Raw genomic sequence first — 25,014 nt, forward strand, 5'->3', positions numbered from 1 at the left:
TGGGGGTTAACATAAGAGATGATAAAGAAGAGACTATCCCACTGTAAGTTAATGGAGATAAAAAATAAATAGGATGGGACTCATTACAACTATGCAAAAAGTTATGACCTATGAAGGACCCCTAAATGAGGACTGGAGACTGAGAGGTATCTGGTGGTGTAGTGAAGAGAGTTCTGGGGAAGGAGTCAGAGCTGGCTTCAAATCCAGCCTTAGATACTTAATTGTGTGACCCTGGGGAAGTCACTTCCCCTCTTTTCGCCTGTTTCCTCAACAGAAAATTGAGGTACAATAACCTGAGTTATTGTGCGGATCAATGAGATAATATTTGCAAATCTCACTTAACATAGTGCCTGGCACATAGTAGGCATCATTTAATGCTATTTCCTCTGTACCCTCTTCAACAAGTCCTTGGACTAGTGAGAACCCTTGGATTAAATGGTGTCTAAGGTTTCCCTAGGCTATGGATTTCTGCTCTATAGGCCTTGAGATCACTTACATGGATGGCAATCCTAGATATACCCCTCCCTCTCCCCCAGCAGAATAATGGACAATAATTTCTGATTAGACCACAGAAGTCTCTGTCTAGCAGTCTCTGCTCCCCATTCTCCCAGCTCCCTTAACCCAAATAACTTCCCTGGGAAGGACAAAGGACAGAGAAAGCTGGGTGGCATGGACTTAGTGTGATGAGGAAGAGGAGGAAGATTCTCTTTGTGAACCACTGATTCCTCTTGGCCATAGGGAAAGGACAAGGGAAGTGGCAGTGAGAAGATGACATTCTCCTCTCCCGGATGTTCTGCCTAAACAGACTCCCATGTCCCCAGCAGCCACCATCCATCTGAAGTTATCCTCTCAGATTAGACACCTCCATTTCCATTTGCCTGAATCCTGATGAAGTGCTAGGCCCAGTTCTCCTTACCTTCACCCTCTCCCCCATGCCCAGGCTCTTTGGATCCCTAAACATGGGACAGCTGTATTTGATATCAGGAAGCCTATGGTGTAACATAAGCTCCATTCATGGTTTTAAGGACCAAAACTCTTCTTGAGGAGGCTCCCTAGGTCCTCCTGGGGGTCAGAGCCCTGACCAATGGAATCCCTCAGACATAAGTGCTCTCACCTCCCTTGTATGAGGTCAGCACTTCTGCTCCTTCCACTCCTCCCACTTCCCCAACCATAGTTTCCCCTCCTCTCTCTTGCTTCTTCTTTCCTCTCAGAGGCTCAGAATCAGGCAGTGGAGAATCAGGACCAGCACCCTCCTGCCATCCATGAGCCCAGGTTCAGCATGAAGAGATCACCTCCAATGTCCCGTGTTTCTGGACCCATGGATGCATGATGGCCCAAGCAGCCCCACTACTACTGCTGCTGCCTTTTCTATTAATGGGTATTTGGGGGAGCGGTGGAGGTTAGGGAAGGTTGGAGTTGGTGACTGACAGGGAGCAGAGAAGAGAGAGGAGAGTGACAGAAGGGAGGGAGTACAATGTTGTGTGGCTAGGAGGGCATGAGGAGGGCTGGGAGTAGTGGTGTGCTGGAGCCAGCTCACACTGGCTTGGAAGAGCTGGCTGTTAAAATTTCAGTGAAAGCATTTCCACCTTGAAAATTGGCAAAGACTGCATACAAATGAAGAGTTGATTTATTGTTTTATATTGACTTGGCTTAAAAAAAGTGATGGTGAGGATATTAATAATGCATATTAAATTTTAAAATATATCAAACCCATATATATACACACACAGGTATGTGTGTGTGTGTGTGTGTGTGTGTGCATGTGTGTATGTGTGTGGGTGTGTAGGTGTGTACGTGTGTGTGTGTGTGTGTAGGTGTGTACATATATAGTGAGATAAGGAAAGACAGAGGAGGGGGAGGGAAGAAGAGGAAGAGGGACAGAGGGAGGGAAAGAGAAAGATCGAGAGAACTGCTTGTTCATTGTTTACTAGCACACCACTGATCAGGAGGCTCCCCTGTGTGAGCGGCTGGCTCTTTGAGGCATATTTTCTTAGAAGAAGAGGCTACTTGAGGAGACCAGCGCCCTTACCTCTTTCATATTCTTCAGTCAAGAAAGGGAGGGGAGTCAAGAGAGACCCAGCTGGGCTCCCCCTGACCTGATAATCTCTTTTTCAGGTTCACAGGGACAAGTGACCCAAGTGAAGTACCAGGAGGGGCAGACACTCAGAGTGAGTTATAGCTATGATCCCCAGAGAGGCGAGGGGAGGTGGAAAACCTGGTGTAAAGTGAGAGAGAATGGAAAAGGGTGTGATAAGTTAATTACCGTGAACTCATTCTACACTTGGCAACTTAGTGACCGACGAGTGTCCCTGAAGGATGATACCCACACTGGTACCATCACCATCTCCATGTCTAACCTCGAGGTGAAGGACTCAGGAATCTACCTGTGTGGATTCTATGACTCTGTCAACCAGGTTATTTATGTTATCGAGACAATCAGCTTAGAGGTTTCTCCAGGTAAGTCCCTGCCAACCCAATCCCCTTCCTTTCGAGCAGAGATTATTAGGTACCTAGTGTGGACATGACCCAGGGCTAGGATGTGACCTTAAGCCTCCCCGGGGTCTCTAGGGAGACACTGCTCAGCCTCTTTCAGTCCTCCAGCTTCCTGCCCCTCCCCTTTCCCACCCCCTCTTCACTTCTTTCCACACCATGGTTTTGATGTTAGTTCTTTTCATCCCTGGGGAAGGTGAGGCATTTTCTTCTTTGGTCTCATTTCCATGCAGGGCAGATGTTTGTCCTGGAGCTTCTACTTCTTGGGTGTCCTGAGTCACACTCACAGTCATTCATAGAAATGCACTTCTGGCTTACACAGGCACAGACACACACAGGTTTCTCCCAACATACACACAGACACAGAATTGTGTCTCATTGATTGAGGATGCCTGAAGCTCTGGCCCCAGGAGCCAAAGGGGAGCAGGTCCACCAGAGGTATTGTTGAAGCAGATCCTGGCAGGGTCTAATGAAAGAGCATAGATACAAAGTCATCTAAGCTATCAAATTGCCTTATATTGTTTCCCTGAGAGGTCATTCCACCTCTCTTAGGCTTAGTTCCTCATTTATAAAATGGGAGGAGGGGAAGGAAGGGTGTGATGTGGGGGAAATACTCTTTGTGAATTACAAATGCTCTGCATCTGAGAATTATTAACATTGCCTTCATTCTGGACAAGAACCACACCCCGCTCCTGGGGATCGAGGAAGCATCCCTTAGGAATATCCTGGGTCAGGCTGTCAGAGGCCCTAGGGGTGGCAGAGGAGTCTGATGGTGACATTAGCAGTAGAAACTATAGGCTAGAGTACTTGACAATACATAAATAATGAGATGTGATTTATTATAATACATTGGCCCGCAGCATGCGTACATATGGTCCCTAGTGCTGTTTCAAGGCCCAACACATCACTGGGGCCAGCAGTCTAGTGTTCTAGACACTGTAGAGAAGGGCAGGGCCAAATGTTTCATTCCTCTGTTCTTTTTTCAGCCCCAATATTGAGGACCACCAAGCATTCTCAGCCTACCACTGAGATACCTCTCAGCACCAAACACCCTCAAACTACCACTGAGATAACTTTCACCACCTCTGCCACCCCCTTGGCCACCAGCAGGTACAACTCTTTTCTGCAAATTCATTGTGTTCCAAGAGCTCCAAACTTCAGCAGTTAATGTGTTTCACTTGTGCTGGCCTAGACTTTCAGTCTAAGGTCACCTCTTTTCAGCATTCCATTCTGGAAGTGAGAACAAACGGGCAATATGGGAGATGAAGGTCCCCTCCTGGGCCTAGTGAAACTGTACTTACTAGCTTCCCCCTTTTTGTTCATTTCCAAGTTTAAGATGGCTTGAAATCTGATTTCTTTTCTGCCTAGCCTGGCATTTTTCAGTCCTGAATCCATACTCCCTTGTGTCATAGGCTAAGCCCTTCCCATCCTGTACCACTACATTTTTGACAGTGGGTATCATTTATCACACTTCCTCATCTCCATATAAACCCAACAGATCCCCAAATTCTTCTTTCTTAAACAAGTCTCTCTTCTTGAAGAACTAGGCATCATTCCTTCATGGCTGATGGCCCTTCCCTCCCTCTCCTCTTAGAGATGAATGAACCAGGTAAAATTGTGAACCAAGGAAAATTTACCTTCCAAAAAAGATCGCTTAGAGCATGCCTGACAAAGAAATATTCTTGTTGCTGCCACTTCCGCTCTCATTCATTTCTCAACTCTTTACTTCTCATGTCTTCACTCAACTGAAACTATTCTCTTCAAGTTTGTCAAGGTTGTCTTAACTGGCCCTTACTTAACACACATCCTTCTGGAAATCTCTGTAGTATCTGACCATGTTGATAACCCCTGCCCCATCCCCCACCTCCCTTTCTCTTGGGTTTTCATGCAACTACTTTCTCAAGTCTCTCAGCCCCTCTCAGCAACTTCTCAGATTCCTCTTCTCAGTTCTCATTCGTTCTGTCCCTTCTGTGGGAATGTTTCTGATCTAATCTGATCCTGCTTTTCCTCCCACTATACTGTCTCTAGGTCAAAGATCCTAAACATGTGATCCATGAATTTGGTATAATTTTTTATTAACTCTATTGCTATACCAATGGCTTTCTTTCTAATCCCCAGTATTTTACACTATGCATTATGTTTTGAGAAAGGGTCCAAAGGCTTTACCAGACTAACAAAGGACTCCAGGACACAAAAAAGTGTTCAGAACCCTTTATCTAGGAGATGCAATGGATAGTTTTAGTGATTGAATTATGTTGTTTGTTCAGATGCCATGTATATATATATATATATGTACATATATATACATATATTCACATATATATGCATCTACATGTGTATATATATACATATATATTCTGCCATAGTCTCTCCTGAGCCCTTATCACACATCACTAAATAGCTATTATATATCTAAATTGGATTTCATGTAGGCAATTCCAACTCAACAGGCCCAAAATGAAACTTACCGTCTTCCCTCTTAGCCCCTCTGATTCCAAACCAATCCTTCTCCAACTTTTCCATTTCTATTAAAGGCTTCCAATCCTTCTATTCAGCCAGGTTGGCAACCTCAGAGTCTGCCTCGATTCTTCACTCTCCCTCATTCTCCTGATCCATCAGATACCCAATTTACTCCTTTTACCTCCACAATCTTTCTTTTGTCTGTCTTCTCTTTTCCATCCAAATAGCCACCACTCTGATGCAGCTAGTTAGTTGTCAACTGGACTAGAACTGGCCTCTAACCTGTGGGTGACTGGAGCCAGAAAAACAAAGCAGGCTAGAGCCAGGAGAGCCAGGATACAAAGAAAAGTTTAATTAATTCAGAGTGAGGAAAATGATGTATGCACATGGAAGCCTCCTCTCCTAAGAAGGAGGGCTTAAAGCTGCTAAGGGGTTGGCCCACAATGCAATCATTCTAAAGTCTTAAGATAGTTCTCAGGGTTGGCATTTCTTGGGATGATAGAGGCAATCTTGCATCCTAAGGGAATAGTCATTGTCTCAAGTCTTACAGGTCATGGCCACCCTTCCAGGTATAAAACCAGAGTTCTGTGATAGGAACAGAAATGCAGTACCTGTCAGTGACAAGGAATAGGGACTGTGAACATGTGATGGATGGCCCTGGGAAACAGAAGGAGCTAAATCCCTCAGTGAACACCTGGTGCTGGTCCAAACAATAGACTTTGCCAGAGGGTGATATCATCAGGAGCACAAAGGAATATTGTTATGCCAAGCTCAGAGCACAACCTATTTGTTAGTCTCCTTAGCTCTAGAAAACAGGCTGTCTTCAAAATATTTTGACATAGTCAATAAGAATTTATTAAGCACTGATTATGGGAGGATGGTGTGGGGGACACCATGCTAAGCCCTGAGCATACAAGAGAAAGCAAAAACACTGGTCCTTGCCCCCAAGAGGCTCTCTAATGGGGAGAGACAACATAATAAAAAAATTATATAAAATATATTAACATAAAATACAAATGGAAGGTATTCACAGGGTGAAAGTATTAACAGTGTGTGTGTGTGTGTGTGTGTGTGTGTGTGCGTGCACGTGCGCGTGCATATGTGTATGTGTGTGTAACAGGACAAGGAAAGGCTTTCTGCAGATGAGTTTGAGGTTCAAACCCTTGTCATCCCTTGTGGGACTGTTACAAAAGCTTCCTAATTGCTCTCCCTGATTCCAGCCTCTCTTTTCTAATCCATCTTCCATGGACCTACCAGTTGGTACTCCAGTGGCATAGGCTTGACCATGTCCCTCAGGAAAATCCAGTGGGGCCCTATTGCCTTCAGGATATAACACAGGCTCCGATGTTGGCATCTAAAGGTCTTCAGAATGTGGGTCACACCTACCTTTCTACGTTAATTGTACATTGTTCCCCTTCATGCTCTGTATATTCCGCTGGCAAAACAGACCTACTTAACGATTCTTCTTCTATGGCATTCGGTCACCTGCCTTTCCATTTGCTATTTTTCATGCCTGAAATGCCCTTCCTCATCACCTATATCTCTAAGAATCAATATTTTCTTTCTGGGCTTGGCTTTAGTTGTTGTTGTTCAGCTGTTGAGTTGTGTCTGACTCTTTATGACCCATTTGGGGTTTTCTTGGCAAAGATACTGGAGTGGTTTGCCATTTCTTTCTCAAGAGTGTCCTCAGATGAGGAACTGAGGCAAAAAGGGGTTAAGTGACTTGCCCAGGGTCACACAGCTAGTAAGTGTCTAAAGCTGGATGGGAACTCAAATCTTCCTGACTCCAGGCCTGGCTCTCTATCCACTGAGCCCCCTAGCTGCCCATTTTAGCTCACATATGACCCTCTAAAGGAGAGTGCTCCTTCCCTATTCCCTTCAGTTTTTAGTGCCTTTCCCTCATATATTCCTTTGAACACACTTTGTATTTACTTGGCTGTGTGTAGGTCGATTTCCTTCAATAAAAGGTAAACTTCTTGAGGACACCAATACTTTCCTTTTTGCCTTTCTCATGCTGGAGCCTAGCATGGAGCTTGTCCTCCCCAGCAGGCCCTTAATAAATCTTTGGTGATGGATTCAGAGAAGCGAGCAGAATTCTGGATTTGAAATAGTAACAATACCAGCTAACATTCCTATATTGCCTCCTATGTGCCAAGAACTGTGCTAAGGGCTTTACAATTATTACCTCTTTGATTGGCACAATAACCCTGGGAGGGAGGGGCTAGTATCTCCATTTCACAGGTGAAGAAACTGAGGCAAACAAAGGTTAATGACTGACCAGAGTCACACAGCTACTGAGTACCTGAGGATGGATTAGAACTCAAGTCTTCCTCAAGCTCAGCCCAGCCTTCTATCCTTTGTGCTACTATATTAGGAAGGCAGAATTTATGATTTCAAAGAGAATCTCATATGTGCCTAAAAGGTCCGGAACCGCAGGATATAAGGAATTCTCTAGGCAGAAGGCAGGAGAACTAAAGCATGTATTTACACTCCACAATAACAAGCCCACAAACCAGCATCCCTATTTTGATATTTTCATCAAAAGCTTCCAGGCCCAATAAGTCTGCCTTATAAGAGTAACCAGGAGGCCACAGAGAAGCGAGATGGTATAAGGCAAAATCGTATACATGCTTCCCCTCTACGGTAAGAAGATTACCCACTAGCCTCTAGTCAGCTCTGCTACCAGCAGCTCAGCTTCGGCTGTAGGTGTCTCTGGCTCCAACCGGAAAAGGAAAGGAGGATCTTCAAGGCGTCTTCTCCCCTCTTATAGAGTTTTTGACATCATCAAGCGCCGCCTGAACGACCAGGGCCGATTGGTTCTTGACTTGGCCCTTCCCCCTAGCGTAGACCACGTTAACACACTTCCCCTCAGCCAGCCCCACGACTCATCACACAGGAAGCTCTGGTCCTGCCCCGGAAGAGCAAGCCCCAGCGTCCAGGGAAGCTCAACGAGGCAAGTTGAGTCATTCAAAGAAAACAAAATCCATTCTGGCTACAGCTACTTGGTGCTGTTCTGTTATTTTCAGCTGTGTCCGACTCTTCACAACCCTATTTGGAGTTTTCTTGGCAAAGAGAATGGCATGGTTTGTCATTTCCTTCTCCAGATCATTTTAAAAATGAGGAAACTGAAGGAAACAGGCTTAAGTGACTTGCCCACGGTCACACAGCTACTAAGTGTCTGATGTCAGATTTGAACTCAGGAGGTCTTCCAGTCTCCAAGCCCAGCACCCTATCCACTATGTCACCTATGTGCCCAATAGGTTCAAATCCTGCCTTTGACTTTAATTGGTTCTGCAACCCTGGGCAAGTGACTCAACCTCTCTGAATGTCAGTTTTGTCCTCTTTAGAATGAGGATGCACTCAATACCCATGGCCTCTAGGGTCCCTAGCTCTAAAATTGTGATTCTACAATTTCATCATTCAATAAACATTCAGCAAGCCCCTACTATATGCTAGACATTATGCTATGCCCCAGGGATACAAAGAGAAAAATGAAATAATTCTTGCTTTCAAGGAGCTTGTGCTCTCTCAGAGGAGAAAACCATGTATGTCTCTGTATTTATGCATATATGTAGACATGTAAAGATATATATGTTTGTGTATGTGTGTGTGTGTACACCTATGCATGTGTAAATCTACCATGACCCCAAAAGTCTGGTTGTTTTACGCCTAAGTAACTTCAGAAGTTTATATGCTACTAAATTGCCAATAGTTTTTTGACAGCTTAATTATTTTAATTTGTTTTACAGTTAATTCATTTTGTGAATTTTAAATAAAATAATTTTAATTTAAATAAGACTTTGCATTGTGCATTTCATGTGCAAAAGTTTCTTGAAGTCACTTCTCAGACTAGTAGATGGTAGAAGAATTCTTGCTTGACAGCTTCAGTTACCTAATCTATCGCCATCAGAGTTTTTCTTGTGGGGTCACATCCAACTGTCAGGCACGCATTGAAATTTGATTCTTTTGGATGATTTCGAGGCTAGGTATTACAATAATTTCAGCTGCTGAGCAGCGGGTGATGAAAGTTTATTAAACGTTCTAAAATCTACTAAACATATAATACATTAAAATTTAAATAGGTAACTTTCAGATTTTAAAAAATAAGTTTATAGCATGTATTCTTCTGAAGGTACTGAAGCTTAAAATTTCACTAGGACTTTTGAGATAACCTGTGTGTGTGTGCACATGCGTGTGTGTGTGTGTGTGTGTGTGCGAGTGTGTACCTAAAGCTGGATTGGAGCTCAGATATTCCTGACTCCAAGCCTGGCTCTCTATCTACTGAGCTGCTGTGCTGTCCCTAACCACCTAGGTGCCTTTTTAGCTCACATACCACCCTCTGAAGAGGCCTTGCCTTCCCTTTTCCCTTCAGTATTTAATGCCTTCCCCACATATATTGCCTTGAATGCATTTTGTATTTACTTGTCTTTGTACAGGTTGATTTTCTTCAATAAAATGCAAGCTTCCTGGACAGCAGTACTTTCATTTTTGTCTCCCCTAAGTCTCTCCCTTCCATGAGGCTGCCAAAGAAATATTCCATTAGTGCAGGTCTGGCCATATCACACCCTGACTCAGTAAACTCCACTGCCTCCTTATTAACTCTGGAATGAAATATGGTAATCTCTTCTCCTTGTAGTTTAAACCTCTTCCCAACTTGGGCTCATTCTATCTTTTTGGCCTAATTACATATTAAACATCTTCTCTTTCTTTACAGGCCAACCAAATTAGTCTTTTCTCTGTTTCTCGCACACAGTAGCCCATCTTCCAGTTCCATGCATTTGCATGAGTTATCCCCAGTGCCTAGAGCGCATCCCCTCCTCATCTCTGTCTCACAGGAATGCTTTCTCTTCCCTCAAGACAAAGCTGAAGAGCCATCTTCTATGAGAAGTCCCTCCTCATCCCCCCAAATACTAGTGCCTTCTCTCTCTAACAACCCCGCATTTAAATATTTTGCATTTATTTTGTATTTCTTCTGAATAAACTTAGACATGAATGTGTTCTCACCTCAATAGAATATAAGCTTCTTGAGAGTAAGGATTATCTCATCATTTGTACCTCAGTACTTTGTATCCTTACAGCATGTGGCACATAGTAGGTGTTTAATAAATGCTTGTTGATTTATTGATATAAGGTAAATGATATATATTGTTTGATATGACATAGAAATGGAAAGATTTGACAGCTGATTGGATGTGGGTGGGGGGAGAATATGAGGAGTACAATGTATGTTGAAGTATAATGCTGAGATTTATGGGAGTTTGGAAGAAGACGATGAATTTGTTTTGGACACGTCAGATTTGAGATTAAAAGCACAGGACATCCAGTTTGAAATATTCCAGAATGGGAGTGAGACATAATAATAAGGAGAGTTACCTTTCAGTGAGGGAAGGAGGCAGGGAACATGTATTTTCTTTAAGAGCCCACCTACAATGTACCAGGCACTGGGCTAAGTACTTTACAAATATCATCTGTCTGATATAGGAGAATTCTGGGAAAGATATGGAATATGGGGCCCTGCTTGGATTTATCTGAAGTCAGGCCCTGTATCAGGGTGCTGAGTAGGTAGAAGGATCTTGATGTTTCCTGTGTGCACCTGTAGAGAAGGGTGGTAAAAAGGGCCAAAGACAAAACTCAGTTCTTCTATTACCTCAGGCACAGGGCCAACTGCCTAAACCAGAGTGATCTTGTTTTGTTTGATATTGTCTCACCTGACTGGTCTCCCTCCCCATTAGTCCAAGAGACAAAGAGAAATTCATCATTTGGGGCTCTGTGCTGGCCTCTTTGCTTCTTGTCGGGCTCCTCAGTGTGGGCATCGTGTACATGGTGAAAATCTCCAGAAAACCAGGGACAGGTAAGACACAGGTGGTCACCTGGCCTCTTCCCAGCTCCCTCCTACCCTCTCTCCTTTCCTGCCCTCTCATGCCCGTCTAGCATTGCTGACTTAGGGGTTGAGGGAAGATGTGCCCAGGGCTCCACATAGCCTGTGGACACTACTCTGCTGATCCTCTTTGCTTCTCCTCTATGATGATCAAGTCATTTTAATTTTTATTCTGGTTGGTGTGTACTTTTCTTATCTGCCCCCTGACACACTGGGAGCTTCCTAGGGCTTGTCACTGTCTTGTCTTCTTTTCATCTTTCTTCCATTCAGGCACCTATCTCACAGGTTTGTTGTAAGCATCAAGTGAGGTAATATTTGTAAAGCTCTTAGCACAAAGCCTGGCACATAGTAGGCACTATCTCATGCTTATTCCTTTCCCCTTTCCTCCCCCTTATCCTCAGAGCCTAGCCAAGTGCTTTGCACACAAAAGGTAATCAACCACTGTATATAAAATGAATGAATGAATAGCTCGAAATCTCAAGGAAATAAAAGTTTTCTATGAAAACAATTTTACCCTTTTCTTTTTCTTTCTATCTCATCCTTCACAATTCATTTCAAAGCCAAAAGCATTTATTAAGGACTTCCAATTTACAAGGCACTATGGCAGGTATGAGGGATACAAAGAAAGACATGACCCAAAACCTACCTTCCAGGAGCTTACATTCGAATTCTTGTAATAGAAGGAAAGACTTGCTTATAAATAAGATCAAATGGAGAAAGTAAAAGATAATCATGGCCACGGTCTAGCAAAAATGGAACTTTGAAAAGGAAAAGATCGCTTTGCACCACATTAGGGGCCTGAGTGTGAGGGGATCAAGAAAGACTTCATAGGGCAGATGGCACCTGGCCTAAGCCTTGGAGGAATAAACGAACTTCAACTCGGTAAGATGAGTGTAAGGGATGAGAAGTCTGATTCCAGCCCCAGTCAAGATGAGAAAGGTGGAGTAGAGTCAATGATGAGTAATATGAAATAAGGATGGAAAAGACAGCTGAAAATTAGAATGTAGAATGCCTTGATGCCAAGCTAGAAGTTTATAAGCTATTCAAGAGGCAATGGGGAGCCACTGAGGGCTTTTGAATAGAGAAGAAACTTGATTTCTCCCTCTCTGATTTTCACTTTCTCTACCTCTGTCTCTTTCCCTTTCTGTCTCTGTCAGCCTCTTCCTGCCCCCTTTCTCTCTTTCTATGTCTTTCCTTTTCTCTATCTCTACCTCTTTTTACCTTTATCACTGTCTCTCACTTTTGTCTTTGACTTTGTAAGTCTGTCTCTTTCTTTGTTTCTTCCTTCCTTCCTTCGTTTCTTCCTTCCTTCCTTCCTTCCTTCCTTCCTTCCTTCCTTCCTTCCTTCCTTCTTTTCTTTCTTCCTTCCTTCCTTCCTTCCTTTCTTTCTTTCTTTCTTTCTTTCTTTCTTTCTTTCTTTCTTTCTTTCTTTCTTTCTTTCTTTCTTTTTCTTTCTTCTTTCTGTCCATCTCTGTCTCTCTGTTTCTATCTCTTTTTCTCTGTTTCTGTCTCTTTCTGTCTTTCTTTGGCTCTGTCACTCTTTGTCTTCATCTCGGTCTGTCTCTTTTACACTCAAGCATACACACAGAGTCTTTTGGTCACTAAGTAGAAGTAGAAAACAAACCAAGTAAGTTTTGATTGGGGGAATGGTGAAAAGTATCATGAAACAGAGCCAATACCTCTTTCAGTGGATACGTCCCAGTGTTGGGGAGGGGAGGGTAATGGAGTAGATGTCAGCTCCCTCCTAAAGGGTAGGTCCTCTAAAGGCATGTGCTCTGACAGGTGATGATGACCGCCACCATGTCTATGATGACCTTGAGGAACAGAAGAAAAAGGCCAGGGTAAGTAATACTAATCATCCTTTACGTATATCTGCAGAACATTGTACATTTCAGTACAACTTCATATACCTTATCTCATTTGTCCCTGACAACAGTCCTATGACCTGGACTGAGAGAGTGTTCTCTCCATGGCATAGAACAACATGACCCAGTGGATAGAGAACTGGCCATTGGGGAGAGAAGACCTAGTTTCAAGTCCTTCCTCTGACACACACTGGGTGGGTGATTGCCCAAGGCAAGTAATGCTCTTAACACAGTAAGTTACAAAACAGTGGCTGATCTGCACTGGCAAAGGGAGTTTCCTTCTTTGGAGTTCCCCAGTGAAATCATCATTCTGGACCAGAAAGGAAAAAAAAAACCCACCTCCAAGCAAATCACAGGATGAGAGGGACTAGAAAGGGAAAAGAATTTAGGGATTATCTAGTCTGACCCTCTCATATTAGAAATAAGGAACCAGAGATTTACAGAGGTTAATTGACTTTTCCAGTCACACAGCAAGTTAGAATGATGACTATTAGATGACTAGACTTGGAGTGAGAAAGATGTAGGTTTGAACCTCACTACAAATATGTTCTGGCTGTGTGGTCTTGAGTAAGTCACAAGGTCACTCCCTTTGCCAAGTTCTTCATGTGTAAAATGGGGTTGGGGAGGGTTGGACTCAGTGACCTCCGTGGTTCCTTCTGGCTCTAAATCTAGACAGGATAAATTAGAGTTCAGTGCCTTCCCTCTGTTGATTCTTTCCAATTTAACTTCTCTATAGTTTGCTTGTACTCAGTTATTTGTATATTGTTTCCTGCATTAGACTCTGAATTCCTTGAGAGGAAGGACAGTCAGTCTTTTGTTTTCCTTTGTGTCCTCCATGCCTAGCACATAGTTGGTGCTTCATAAACACTTCTTGAATGGCTCTCTAGAGATAATCAACATAGGAAGGCACTATAATACAGGGAGATTGGGGAAGACTTCATATAGAAGATGAGATTTTGGCTCAGACTTGAAGGAAGACAAGAAAGCCAAAAGTTGGGGATGAGGAGGGAGAGAATTTCAGGCATGGAAGAGAGCCAGCAATAATGCACCCAAGCAAGAGATAGACTGTTTTGTTCAAGTAAGCCAATGTCATTGGATCACAGAGTACTTCAGGGGTGGGGGGAGTAAAGAGTAAAGATGAAAAAGGTAGAGGGACCAGGTTGTGAAGGGCTTTCAATGGCAAAGGATGGTATATTTTGTACTGGAGCTGATAAGGAACCTCTGGAATTGATTGAATTTGGAAGAGGGTGGGGGTGGGTGATATAATCAGGCTTGAGATTTAGTAAGATCACTGGCAACTGAGTGAAGGATGAACCAGAATGGAGAAAGTCTTCAGGCAGGAAGACCAACCAGCAGGTCATTGTAATAGCCCAGGAGTTCAGGCAGCTAGTTGGCACAGTGGATAGAGCACTAGGATTGGAATCAGAGGACTCATCTCCATGAGTCCAAATCCAGCCTCAGATACCTACTAGCTGTGAGACCCTGGGCAAGTCACCTAGTCCTGCTTGCCTCAGTTTCCGCATCTGTCAAGTGAGCTGGAGAAGGAAATAGCAAACCATTCCAGTGTCTTTGCCAGGAAAACCCAAAGTGGGACATGAAGAGTCGGACATGACTGAAAACCAACTGAACAGCAACAACTGGTTGATCAGGGACTACATTAGAATGGTAGCAGTGTGAAAAGAGAGAAAGGGGTGTATGAGAGAGTTGTTAGAAGGTCAAAGTAACAGGAGCCTTGGTAATGGATTGGGTATAGAAGGTGTCTGTGTGTGGGGGGGGGTGGAGAGAGAGAGAGGAGGGAGAGAGAAGGGGGGGGGAGAGAGAGAGAGAGAGAGAGAGAGAGGGGGGGGGGGAGAGAGAGGAACAGAGAGACAGAGACAGAGAGACAGACTGACAAACTGTACCGTTTATCTAAAGACGGAAGATGCAAGTCTTACCATATCGTGTGACTTATTCATGGTAGCTTTGTCTGCCCACCTACTACCCTTGTGCCTATGGCTCTTCATTGGGTTGAGTGACAATACCGTTAGTACTGCAACACTGTGAACAAGCCATGCAAGTTGACTTTCAGAAGTAAACTGACAATGTACATGCACTGAGAATTCTAGGCTGGCAATGTGCAAGAGATAGATGTGTATCCATATGCCACTAGTGAATACTGTGCTGCTCTGTTCACCTTTTAAGTGACATGACCCCCAGAATTATACCATGTGACGATTACACAATGAAAAGGCATAAACCAGTTTCTGGACTGGAAAACAAGAGGATGTAAGGATTATGTGGTGAAATACAGTATCTATGGATATCCAATTTGAAAAGTCCAGTAGGGAGTTGGAGATTTGAGTCTGGAGGCTGGGAGAGAAGTAAAGGTTGGATAAGTCGATCTCAGAGTCATTAGCATAGAGATGACAAATCCATGGGAGCTGATGAGATCAAGTGACATAGTAGAAAAGAAGAAATGAAGAGAGTCTGGGATAAAGCCCTAGGGAATGTTCACCACAAGTGAATATAACCTGGATGAAGATCCAGCAGAAGTGAGTGAGAAGGAATGGTTTGACAGGAAGGAGGAGAATAAGATAATGTCATAGGAACCTAGAGAAAAGAGAATATCAGGATATGGAGTGATCGATTGTGTCAAAGGTTCCTGAGAGGTCTAGAACTGAAGCAGAGGACCAAATGCTCATTGTAAACAGCGTGCTGCATGATTGAACCTTACAAGCTACTTCCATTGTGTCTGACAGCTACAGAATTCACTGTGGATCACTTAGTTTGGACTTGATCTGAATTCCCTTGTATGATTCCTAATGCATCATAAGCTATGCCATGTAATTCCCCAACATCCAATTAAGACAACTGAACTTAGCACAGTACCTAGCACATGGGAGCTACTTGGTGAATGTTTATTGACTGACTAAGAAAGCAACTAGCATGGTGCCAGACTCACAATAGTCACTTAATAAATGCTTGTTAAATGAATATGACTGGACATCTTGGATCTAGTTCTGGCCATACCACTAACTCCATGGATAGGAAAGGCATCTCCCCTCACTTGACCTCAGTATTCTCTTGCATAAATTGTGGGAAAGGCACTAGATAGCTCCAATATTTCATATGTAATTCTATGACATTCCCAGGTATGTTTCCTAGGCATGTTTCCCCTCCCCCATTGTAGTGTCTCACTTCCCTCTCCTCTACCTTGCCCCATCGCCATCAGGACACCAAAGTTGGCACCAGCAGCTTCCCCCACCTTGATCTCTCCTTTCTGGTTGATGGTCTCCCTCTCTCTCTGGCTCTTAGGACAGCACCATAGAAATGCAAGAAGAGGGTTCTGAAGTCATCCAATATGCCTCGGTGATTCATGGAACCCAGCTCAGCCTTGGAGATTCAATCTATGCCAACACACAGATGGGGCACAACCCTGGTCCAACTCCTATCCCAAGTGAGCCCGTGGAATATGCCAGCATTGCAAGAACTGGACGTCGGCTTCCCATTTAAGTTTCCCCTCAGGAGGCAGTGGTGAGGGACTGGGTGGTCATTGAAGGACCTACATAGTATAGAACCTCAGGTTTTTTAGGGGATAGGGGACTTGGGAGGCATAGGAGGGAAAGCATGAGGAGACTTAGTCCCTGCCATTGAGGTTCTAATAGTTTCACTGGGGTCACTAAGGCAAGAAATGATTTGAAGATAACTGAAAATTCAATACATTAATATATTAATGGACCGACTATCTTATACATTATGGACTGATTTCCCCATATTAACATATTAATGGGCTAATTTACCCTCCACAAATTGATGGTGCATAACCACAGTTGGGTCTTCTCTGCTGCTCCATCAATTCTTCCTTCCTCCATCTATCCCTCCCTATATGAGGGATTCTGACTCAGTAAACCCACTTACCCCTTCCTTACCCCTACCACTCCGAAGGATTAATCAGTCCCATGTGAAAAGCTTTAATCCCAGTGAGAACAAGGACACTCTGTGAAGCAGAGTTACTGTATATGGAGGAGAGAATGATGAGGGTGTTGGTACAGAGGAAGGGACAAGGCACTGAGAAGAAGACAGTCTTTTTTCCAATATCTGAGAGCCTTAGAGCAGAGGGGAAGAGAATGGCAGAGACAAGTAACAAGAGATGTTCTTCCCAGCACTTAGTGAAATGGAAGAAGAGTCAGAGGAAGTGAAGAAATTGAATGGGATGATATAGGTTCAGATAGGGAGGGTTTCAGATTCCAGACCTAGACAGCTGTCTGTGGCATCAAACTGGATAACTTTACCAAGAATCTCCTTGAAACATTTCTTTGGCAAGAACTAAGTCAACATAGCTCAGAAAACAACTTATGTCAAAGTGTTCTTGAGCTAATCTGGAGGAGAAACATATTATAAATGAGAATTTTCTGTATCCCTTGTGTCAGAAATATTTGTTATACCAGAACCAAGTAAAGTTTGGGATGATGTTATCCTTCCTTCTGTTTCATTTCCTACCCAAAGCCCCAGGGAAATCTCTTCCCTGGAGAAGACAAAATGGTGGTATGAATACCTTATGGGCAATCACACTGGCTAATAACTATCCATGATTGAGTTCATTACATTAAAAAGGGAACATTAAGCTTCACGTAATCTGAAATAATTAAAAATAACCTCCAATTCAAATATTTCACAGTGATTATTTCCCTGTGTCACTGACAGTTTGAACAACCAATCTCTTCATATCCCCATGGTAGGTATCCTCTCATTATGATGCCTGAGGTCCCTAGGACTATAGGAATCAGGAGAGTGATGTGAAATCACTTGCAAGCACATTGGATAAGAGATATCAGAACTAGGTTTTATTTTTTGTTTAAAGAATTATGTAGCATACAGTAAAAAAACCTTATAACTCCAAATTCCAAAGGTTTCCCAATAAGCATTTCCATTGCCACTTATAGTTCTAGCACCCAGTTTCTTCACCTCCCTCCTGGTTTGCTCCTTCTAGGTGCCTCTCAAGGTCACCAGAAAAAGAAGGTGATGTCTTCCTCTAAGACCTTCTTCCACATTCTCACAACTCATCCAGGAATGAGGCTTTTATGCCACTGCCATAGAATGACATACCTCACTCTCTTTAGATTTACATCTCTAGAGCATCTTCTCTTCCTAAGATTAATCATGCCTCCACTTATCATACCACACACTCTGAACATTTATTTAGTTAAGATCACCTGAGCTACATCCTAGCTTTAAGCACATCCTTCCAGGCCTGCTGGGAAGAAGATGAAATATTGTTCAAGAGACTAGACTCTATATTTCCAGCATCTTCCAGTCAGTCAATAAATATTTATTAAGCATCTCCTACATGTCTGGATACTGGGAGAAACACAATTCCAGGCACCTCATTTGCTCCTCAGTTCATTCTCTTGAGGTTCTAGTAATATTATGCAAATTAAACCCGAAGTAGTCCTAATAACCACCTTATGTCATACTCCCATAAAATGATACAGCTCTATGGACCTTCAGAAGCTGTAGTCCCTATACAACTCGTCTGCCCATCCCTATTTTATTGAGAGAGCAGCTAAGATCCAGGATGGTAATTTACTTGTCCAAGAACACATAGCCCATGTGGAGACCTTGCCAAAGGGGAAGGGCAGAAAATCTCAACTCAAATAGCATTTATTCAGCCCCTACTATGGGCCAGGCACTATGCTAAGCACTGGGGATACACAGAAACGAAAAAAACATTCACTTTACTGAAGGAACCTCCAATCTAATGGAAGAGAAAACATGCAAACAACTATATACAAAGAAGATATAGATATTTCTAGAAGATACAGGGGTCGAGAAAGGTGTTTTCCCTCCAAATGGGACCTGAAAGAAATCAGGGAAACCTCAGGAGGGAGAGAATTCCAGGCATGGGGGACAGCTAGTGAAAACACAGAGCCAAGGGTTTCCTGTGTGAGGAGAAGTAAGGAGTCTGAGGGACCCCAAATAAAAATTTTCCTATTTCCCATTTTTGCTTGGAGCTGGCCCTGTTTTCTCTCCTTTGGCACAGAGGTACTGGAAGATGTCTGCCAAATGTAGGAAACACAAGGGTGGTGATTCTTGTTTTTCACTTCCAACCCAAGTCAGGATATGATAAGAGAACACCTACCTGTCCTCAATGAGTTCAATTCACTGGGTCTGGATGAATCTGATATCCAATGATACCTAAAGAGCTAATAGATTTGATTATTGAGCCATTGTGTGAGGGATGTTAGAAAGCTCATAGTGAATACATGAAGTGTAGCAGAAATGGAAAAGAAGAAACATTACCCAGTTTTTAAAACAATGAAACGGGTAGATTCTGCAAATTATTGTTCAAGAGGTTATTACTGGCTGTCTGGAAAGGGAAGTGGTCATCAGTAAGAACCAGCATGGATCTCTCAGAAACAAGTCAGAGGGTCAAATAAACATGGCCACAAGTATTCTTCCATGTCAGGTCACTATCACAGCTGGCTACAGAAAACTGCCATTGAAGGTCTCACTTCAAGAAAATATGGAGGACTAGAGGAATTTTGCACCTAACTACATCTGTAAGATGAGCTGGAGAAGAAAATGGCAAATCACTCCAGTACCTTTGCCAAGAAAATCCCAAATGGGATCATGAAGAGTCAATCATGACTGGGAATGACTGAACAGCAACAGTGAACTGAGGAGAATGTGCTGGTTGTGTCTGCCACGGGCAAGAAAATGTTAGGGATAGAATAAATGTAGACTGAATTCCATTCTATAGGAAAATGTGTACATGCTAAAATACTTATCCATTCTCCTGATCATTAGGGAGGATGAAATATTTCCTGAAAGCACAGAATAATTCTTTCAGAATAAAATTAGAAAGAGTAGAAGACCAATCTGAAGAGGAAGAAGGAAATCTCGACTTGCATCAAGAGGTTAAAAGATGGATTAATGATATAGAAAAGAAATGAAAGAACTACTTAATTTCTAGAGGTAATAAGTATGTAGATTCCAACAGAGAGGGGAATTGGAAACTCTCAGGAAGAAATCAGGCTTAGAATTGGGGTTAGGGTATTACATATATACATGTGTATATATGTATTTCCTTCTGAACATGGATAGTGCAGAGATTTGTTTTGCTTGAATACATGTGTGTGTGTATGTGTGTGTGTGTGTGTGTGTGTGTGTGCGCGCATATACATGTTTGTAACAGGGACTTTGTTTTCCTTTCATCCTTAGTTGGGGAGAAGGAGAGAGAGTTGATAAAAAATAAAATTTAATACATTTTATTTAAACTTCAAATTTTTTCTAATTTATGGAATAAAGCAAACATTTTCACAACATAGTATAATAAAAAATGCACATGAAACTACAAATTTATTAAGTACAACTTGCTATTCATTTAAGAAAATGAAAATATTCATTTATATCTTTTGACAACTCATCTATCTAAAGCTTCTCTTTCTCATAAATCTTCTAGATGAGTTTGAGCATGCTTCTCAATCAAATCAGGTTCCCAAACAGTTCTCAGGTCAAGGCAAAAGTCTCAGGGAATCAAGGAAGAGAATCTGGGAGACTTCTGCCCCAAATCAGCAGACATCCACCTCTAGCATCCTGATCTCTTTGGAATTGCCTATAGTAGGCATGGTGAAGATAGTATTGCACTTTTAAAACTGGAATAACTAGGAGATTTGATGGTAAGTAGGAGGCTCTTAAGTTGTCTTGGAAAGATAAATCAGTTGTTAGAGATTATGGAGTTGACTTCATCACATACCCAAAGGCAATGGAAACATTTTTTTCATAGGATATTTATTCTGTTTTCCTTGTAGTGTTCATGATGGAAAAAATGCATGTATGTATGCATGCATGTATAAATGAATGAATGGAAAGAATGAGAAAGCAATTATTAAGCACTTGCTATGTGCCATGCACTGTGCTAAGTGCTATGGATACATACACAAAAAGAGAGACAGCTAGTATTCGAATTGGGAAGAGTACACCTATAGAACAGTAGCAAAAAAAAGGAGATTTGATCTGAAGAGTTACTAGGGTGATGAGTTGATATATATGTGCCTGTCAAATGACAGGAGCATTCCAAAATTACTGGTACCATTTATTTAATGATTGTGCCCAGAGCATGGAGTAGAAAATTGCTGTATTTTTTGGGGGGGTCAGTGCTATGCCCATGTAAACATATCAGGATAGTATAGGAGTAAGGCAAAATTCATGACCTCAGAGAGGACCATGGGCCATGCCTGAATGGTTCAGAATCATGAAGTATAAGGAATTCTCTAGGTAGAAGGCAGAGAAAGTATAACATTTATTTAGACTCTAGAGGATCAGACTCAAGGACCAATGCCCCCAATTTGATATTGTGGCAATAATATTTCAAAACTAATAAGCCCACCTCACTGTAGTAACAAGGAAATTATAACAAAATATTATAGCGAGGAGCCAAGACATACTGTAACTTCCCCTCAATGCTAGGGCCTCCTAATAACAAGATCACTTATGAATTCTAACTTACCAAGCTCAGCACTCTCTCCTACAGCTCTGCTGACTCCAAGTTCCTTGATTTCCACTACTTCCTCTTGTTCAGCACTCTCTCTCTGCAACCTCTCTGCTTCTGAATCTTGACACTCTCCACTGCTCCCAGTCCTGTTCTGTTGCTTCCAGTTCTGGGCTCTCTTTTTATACAATCCTAGCCATCATCTGATTGGCTAGAACTCAGGGCACATACCATTGGCTCTGGTCTTAGCAACTCTCCTTAGGGTCCTGAGGGCTTCACACCCATGTCAGTTTAGCACCTAATAAGTAGGGGTTTGGTGCCTACTTAGGAACAAAGATATACAATCAGGCCTTCCCACCTAGGCCCACCTGAACCCTATTGAATGGTTGGGGAAGATCTTTGATCAGATTAATACTATAGATGGCAAGATACCAAAATGGCCAGGATGAACAGCTGGATGTGATGTGATGGTGAAGTATAATTATGTTGTTGTTCAGTCATGTTTGACTCTTTGTGACCCCATTTTGGGGTTTTCTTTTGCAAAGGTACTGGTGTGGTTTGCCATTTCCTTCTCTAGTTCATATTACAAATGAGGAAACTGAGGCAAATAGGGTTAAGTGATTTAACCAAGTCACAGACCTGCTAAGTGTCTGAGAATGGATTTAGACTCATAAAGATGAGTTTTGCTGATTCCACGCCTAGTGTTCTGTCCACTGCATCACCTTGCTTTCTCATATGATTATGAGTATTTGCTAAAGGAAAGAACAAAAAGCACCACAAAGATCATTGAAGCTTATGGGCCAATATCTGTTTCAGAGATTAAAGAGATGTTGACCTTTCTCTGAAGAATTCAGTAAGATCTTCTAAACTTAAGTCAATGTGTATGTGCCTCAGTATGAAACAATATCGGGAAAAAATGGACTTAGACAAAAAACAACTGGTTACTGATATGAATCATTTCTTAATCAGCTATTTGTGTGCAATCTAACCAAAAGTAAAAATGAACATTAATCTAGAAAGGTAAAGAGGAGAAGATTTGCCATGCTAGAAGTTATGGAAGCAAGGTGGTACCATGTATAAAGTGCTGGGCCTGGAGTTTGGGAGACTTGAGTTCAAATACAACCTCAGACATTGTCTAACTATGTGACCCTGGACAAATAATAAACCTCTCTCTGCCTCAATTTCCTTAACTGTAAAATGTGAATAATTATAGCACATAACTCCCAATGCTGTTGTGAGGATCAAATGAGAAATGTTGGTAAAGTATTTAACATAGTGCCTGGCACATAGTAGGTGCTTAATAAGTGCTTGGTCCTTTTCCCTTTCTAATATCCATAGCTCCATCTTGGCTCATTCAAAAAAGCCAATGATGCTGAAAAATGGGAAATGGAACAAAGAAAAGGCATTGACATGAACTAACACCATTCGTTACAGAAGTTCAAAGCAATCCCCTGTATGTGCCCAGAAATTGTCCCAGCCAACAAGCATTTGAGTCTTTTGCCAGGAAAAGAACCATGTGAACCAGGAGGAAGGTTCATTTTCAAAATCTTACAAGGAGGATAGTGGAAAGAAAATTTATATTATGCACTTGGCAAACCTTAAGGAGCTGTATGTTATTATTATTATTAAAAGGGACAGAACTGACTCAAAAAATGAGCAGCAGGAAAAAGAACTGAATTTGCCAAAAGTATAGTGAAAGAATCATGTTGCAAAAAGATACGAAAATTAATATTTCCTCAGATTTGCTCTGTATTGATTGATTCTTTATCAATTAGTTTAAAGGTGATGTTGAAAGGGAATGTTGTTACAATTTCTGCAGTTAGTCCCTGGGCTATCTCTTGTTTTCTGTAATCCCCAACTATCTTAACCTCGTGCCATCCTATGAAAAGACAAGTTGTCTGTCCCTGTATAATTAGGGGATGTTTACTCTCCCCCAAGGTGTCGACTAATCTAGTGGTTCTGGGCTCCTAACCAGATTATAACAGGCAGCAACATTCCTTAATTATTAGAGAGGGGCATGATTAGCAATGCCTGAATGCCAACCCACTTTCCCCAGTATAGCCAATTGTAATGTTCCCCAACTACCCAGACCTCCTCCTTTCTTGCATGTCAATAAAGATCTACCTCTTCTCATCAAGGTCACTGTTCTTACTGATGTGGCTAGTCTGGCCACTTTGCTAACAGTTATATTTGTCATTGTTAATAAACTAATTATGCTTTAGAGCCTGTACCTCAGTTTAACTTTATTGCATTTATTCACCACAAGGTAAGCTAGATCATTCCAAGAACATTTAAAGATGAAACTAGAAAGAGAGATGAAAGGTGAGAGATGAGGGAACAGATCTGTCAGCATTTCCATGATATAACATTTTCTTAGGCAACTGTGGAACCACAACTTTCGGACTCTAATCCTTTTATTCCCACTGTGCTAAATGAGAAAGTGGAAGTAGCACTAACACAAGTCAAATATAACTGAGGAATCTCCTGTGTAGGTAACACAATTTTGAGGATACTGGAGAATAGAATTACAAGGTACCTAAAAGAGAGGAAGTTACTGAATGATTTTTAAAAATGACCAGAAGTGACTTATAGAAAAAGTGTCCATTGATAGCTAACAACTCTTACACCTACTTTCTCACTCTACAGAATTTCTTTGGAGTAACTTACAGTTGTGTCAACTCAGTCTGTACTTATATCAAATTGATACCAACTTATTGTATAAACAAAGCTGAGCTTCTCCAAAGGATATTCTATAGATGTCCACATCTTTGGAGTATATGCTCAGTACTGAACTCACTAGGTCAAAGGGTATGAAGAACTTTGCAATTTTTGTTATATAACGCCATTTCTCCCAAGAGTCCCTCCAACAATGCCCATTTCATCTTTTTTCATCTTTTCCCGTAAACTCTGTAATAACAATTTAGATTTGAAGATCTTTCCCATCCATTAATAGGCCATATGACCTGCTTACATCATGGGAAGCCTAAGTCACATGTGGTGGGAGGAGCTTGCTGAGAAGGAAAGGAGAGTGTGTCATAGGAAGTACTGAGAGAGAGAGCAGTTAGAGCTGACAGAAAGAGCAGACATGTGGTAGCTGTGCTGTGAGAGTGATTGTTGGTGGCTGGGCCCCAGCAGGGGACAGAAGGTTATGGGATGGCATGGTTCTTTGCTGTGATATCATGTATTGAATTCTTTGCTGCTATGATGGACTGGGCTTGTTGGTTTTGGGACCTGGTTCTTTGGTGTCTGAATAAATGGTTTACTTCTTTTACTTTCTATATGGGGACTCTCTTGTATTTTGCGATACAGAACCACACAGGCATGTTGACAATTATCATGCATATTGTGATTATTGCCTTGCTAATACACTATGGCTCAGGTACTGTTAATAACTCTGGGTTTGTGTACTTCAGTAAGATCTCTGGGGACTTGAGCTAATGCAGGACTTTTTTCCTTTTGAATCATTGCTACCATGTGAGGTCCTCCAGAAATTTTGTAAAAGCATTAATCATATACTTCGTGCCTGGATTTCCCTAAATGTGAATAACAGGATGTTTATGTCCAATACAGTGATTCAATGGAAAATATGGTTTTTGGGTATGGGATAGTCTTTATTTCATCCCCAAAGAAAACCAATATAGTTCACAAGACTCACAGGAGCCTATGAAAAGATGAATGGAAATAAATAGCTCAATGCTTATTAGACTGGAGAGTAATTATGATCTGGGGGCCACTACACTCTCTTTATTTCAGATCTTTACTGTCTGAACAACCTATGTCAATAACAGAGAGGGTTGGCAAGGTCCAGAACTCTTCCCAGCCCTTCCATCAAATGGCTCCAGGTCTTCAGC

General features: G+C 42.1%; 1 protein-coding gene across 1 annotated transcript; it reads left to right on the forward strand.

Annotated features, from left to right (window-relative positions):
- Window positions 1–1,229: 1,229 nt before the first annotated feature.
- Window positions 1,230–17,147, forward strand: LOC118856623 (trem-like transcript 4 protein). The gene is made up of 6 exons (XM_036767024.1): window positions 1,230–1,378; window positions 2,116–2,457; window positions 3,477–3,600; window positions 10,683–10,801; window positions 12,611–12,669; window positions 15,988–17,147. Exons 1-6 carry the CDS (start codon window positions 1,327–1,329, stop codon window positions 16,183–16,185), a joined length of 894 nt encoding a protein of 297 aa, XP_036622919.1. The 5' UTR covers window positions 1,230–1,326; the 3' UTR covers window positions 16,186–17,147.
- Window positions 17,148–25,014: the final 7,867 nt, after the last annotated feature.

The sequence above is a fragment of the Trichosurus vulpecula genome, chromosome 7 (genome assembly GCF_011100635.1).
Source record: "Trichosurus vulpecula isolate mTriVul1 chromosome 7, mTriVul1.pri, whole genome shotgun sequence".
NCBI classification, from domain to species: Eukaryota; Metazoa; Chordata; class Mammalia; order Diprotodontia; family Phalangeridae; genus Trichosurus; species Trichosurus vulpecula.

Bases quoted from the DNA above. Each gene is read 5' to 3' on its own strand.
- LOC118856623 (XM_036767024.1), top strand. From the start codon at position 1,327: ATGATGGCCCAAGCAGCCCCACTACTACTGCTGCTGCCTTTTCTATTA. The intron at 2,458-3,476 runs GTAAGTCCCTGC...TTCTTTTTTCAG, and splicing joins CAGCTTAGAGGTTTCTCCAG to CCCCAATATTGAGGACCACC. The intron at 3,601-10,682 runs GTACAACTCTTT...CCTCCCCATTAG, and splicing joins ACCCCCTTGGCCACCAGCAG to TCCAAGAGACAAAGAGAAAT.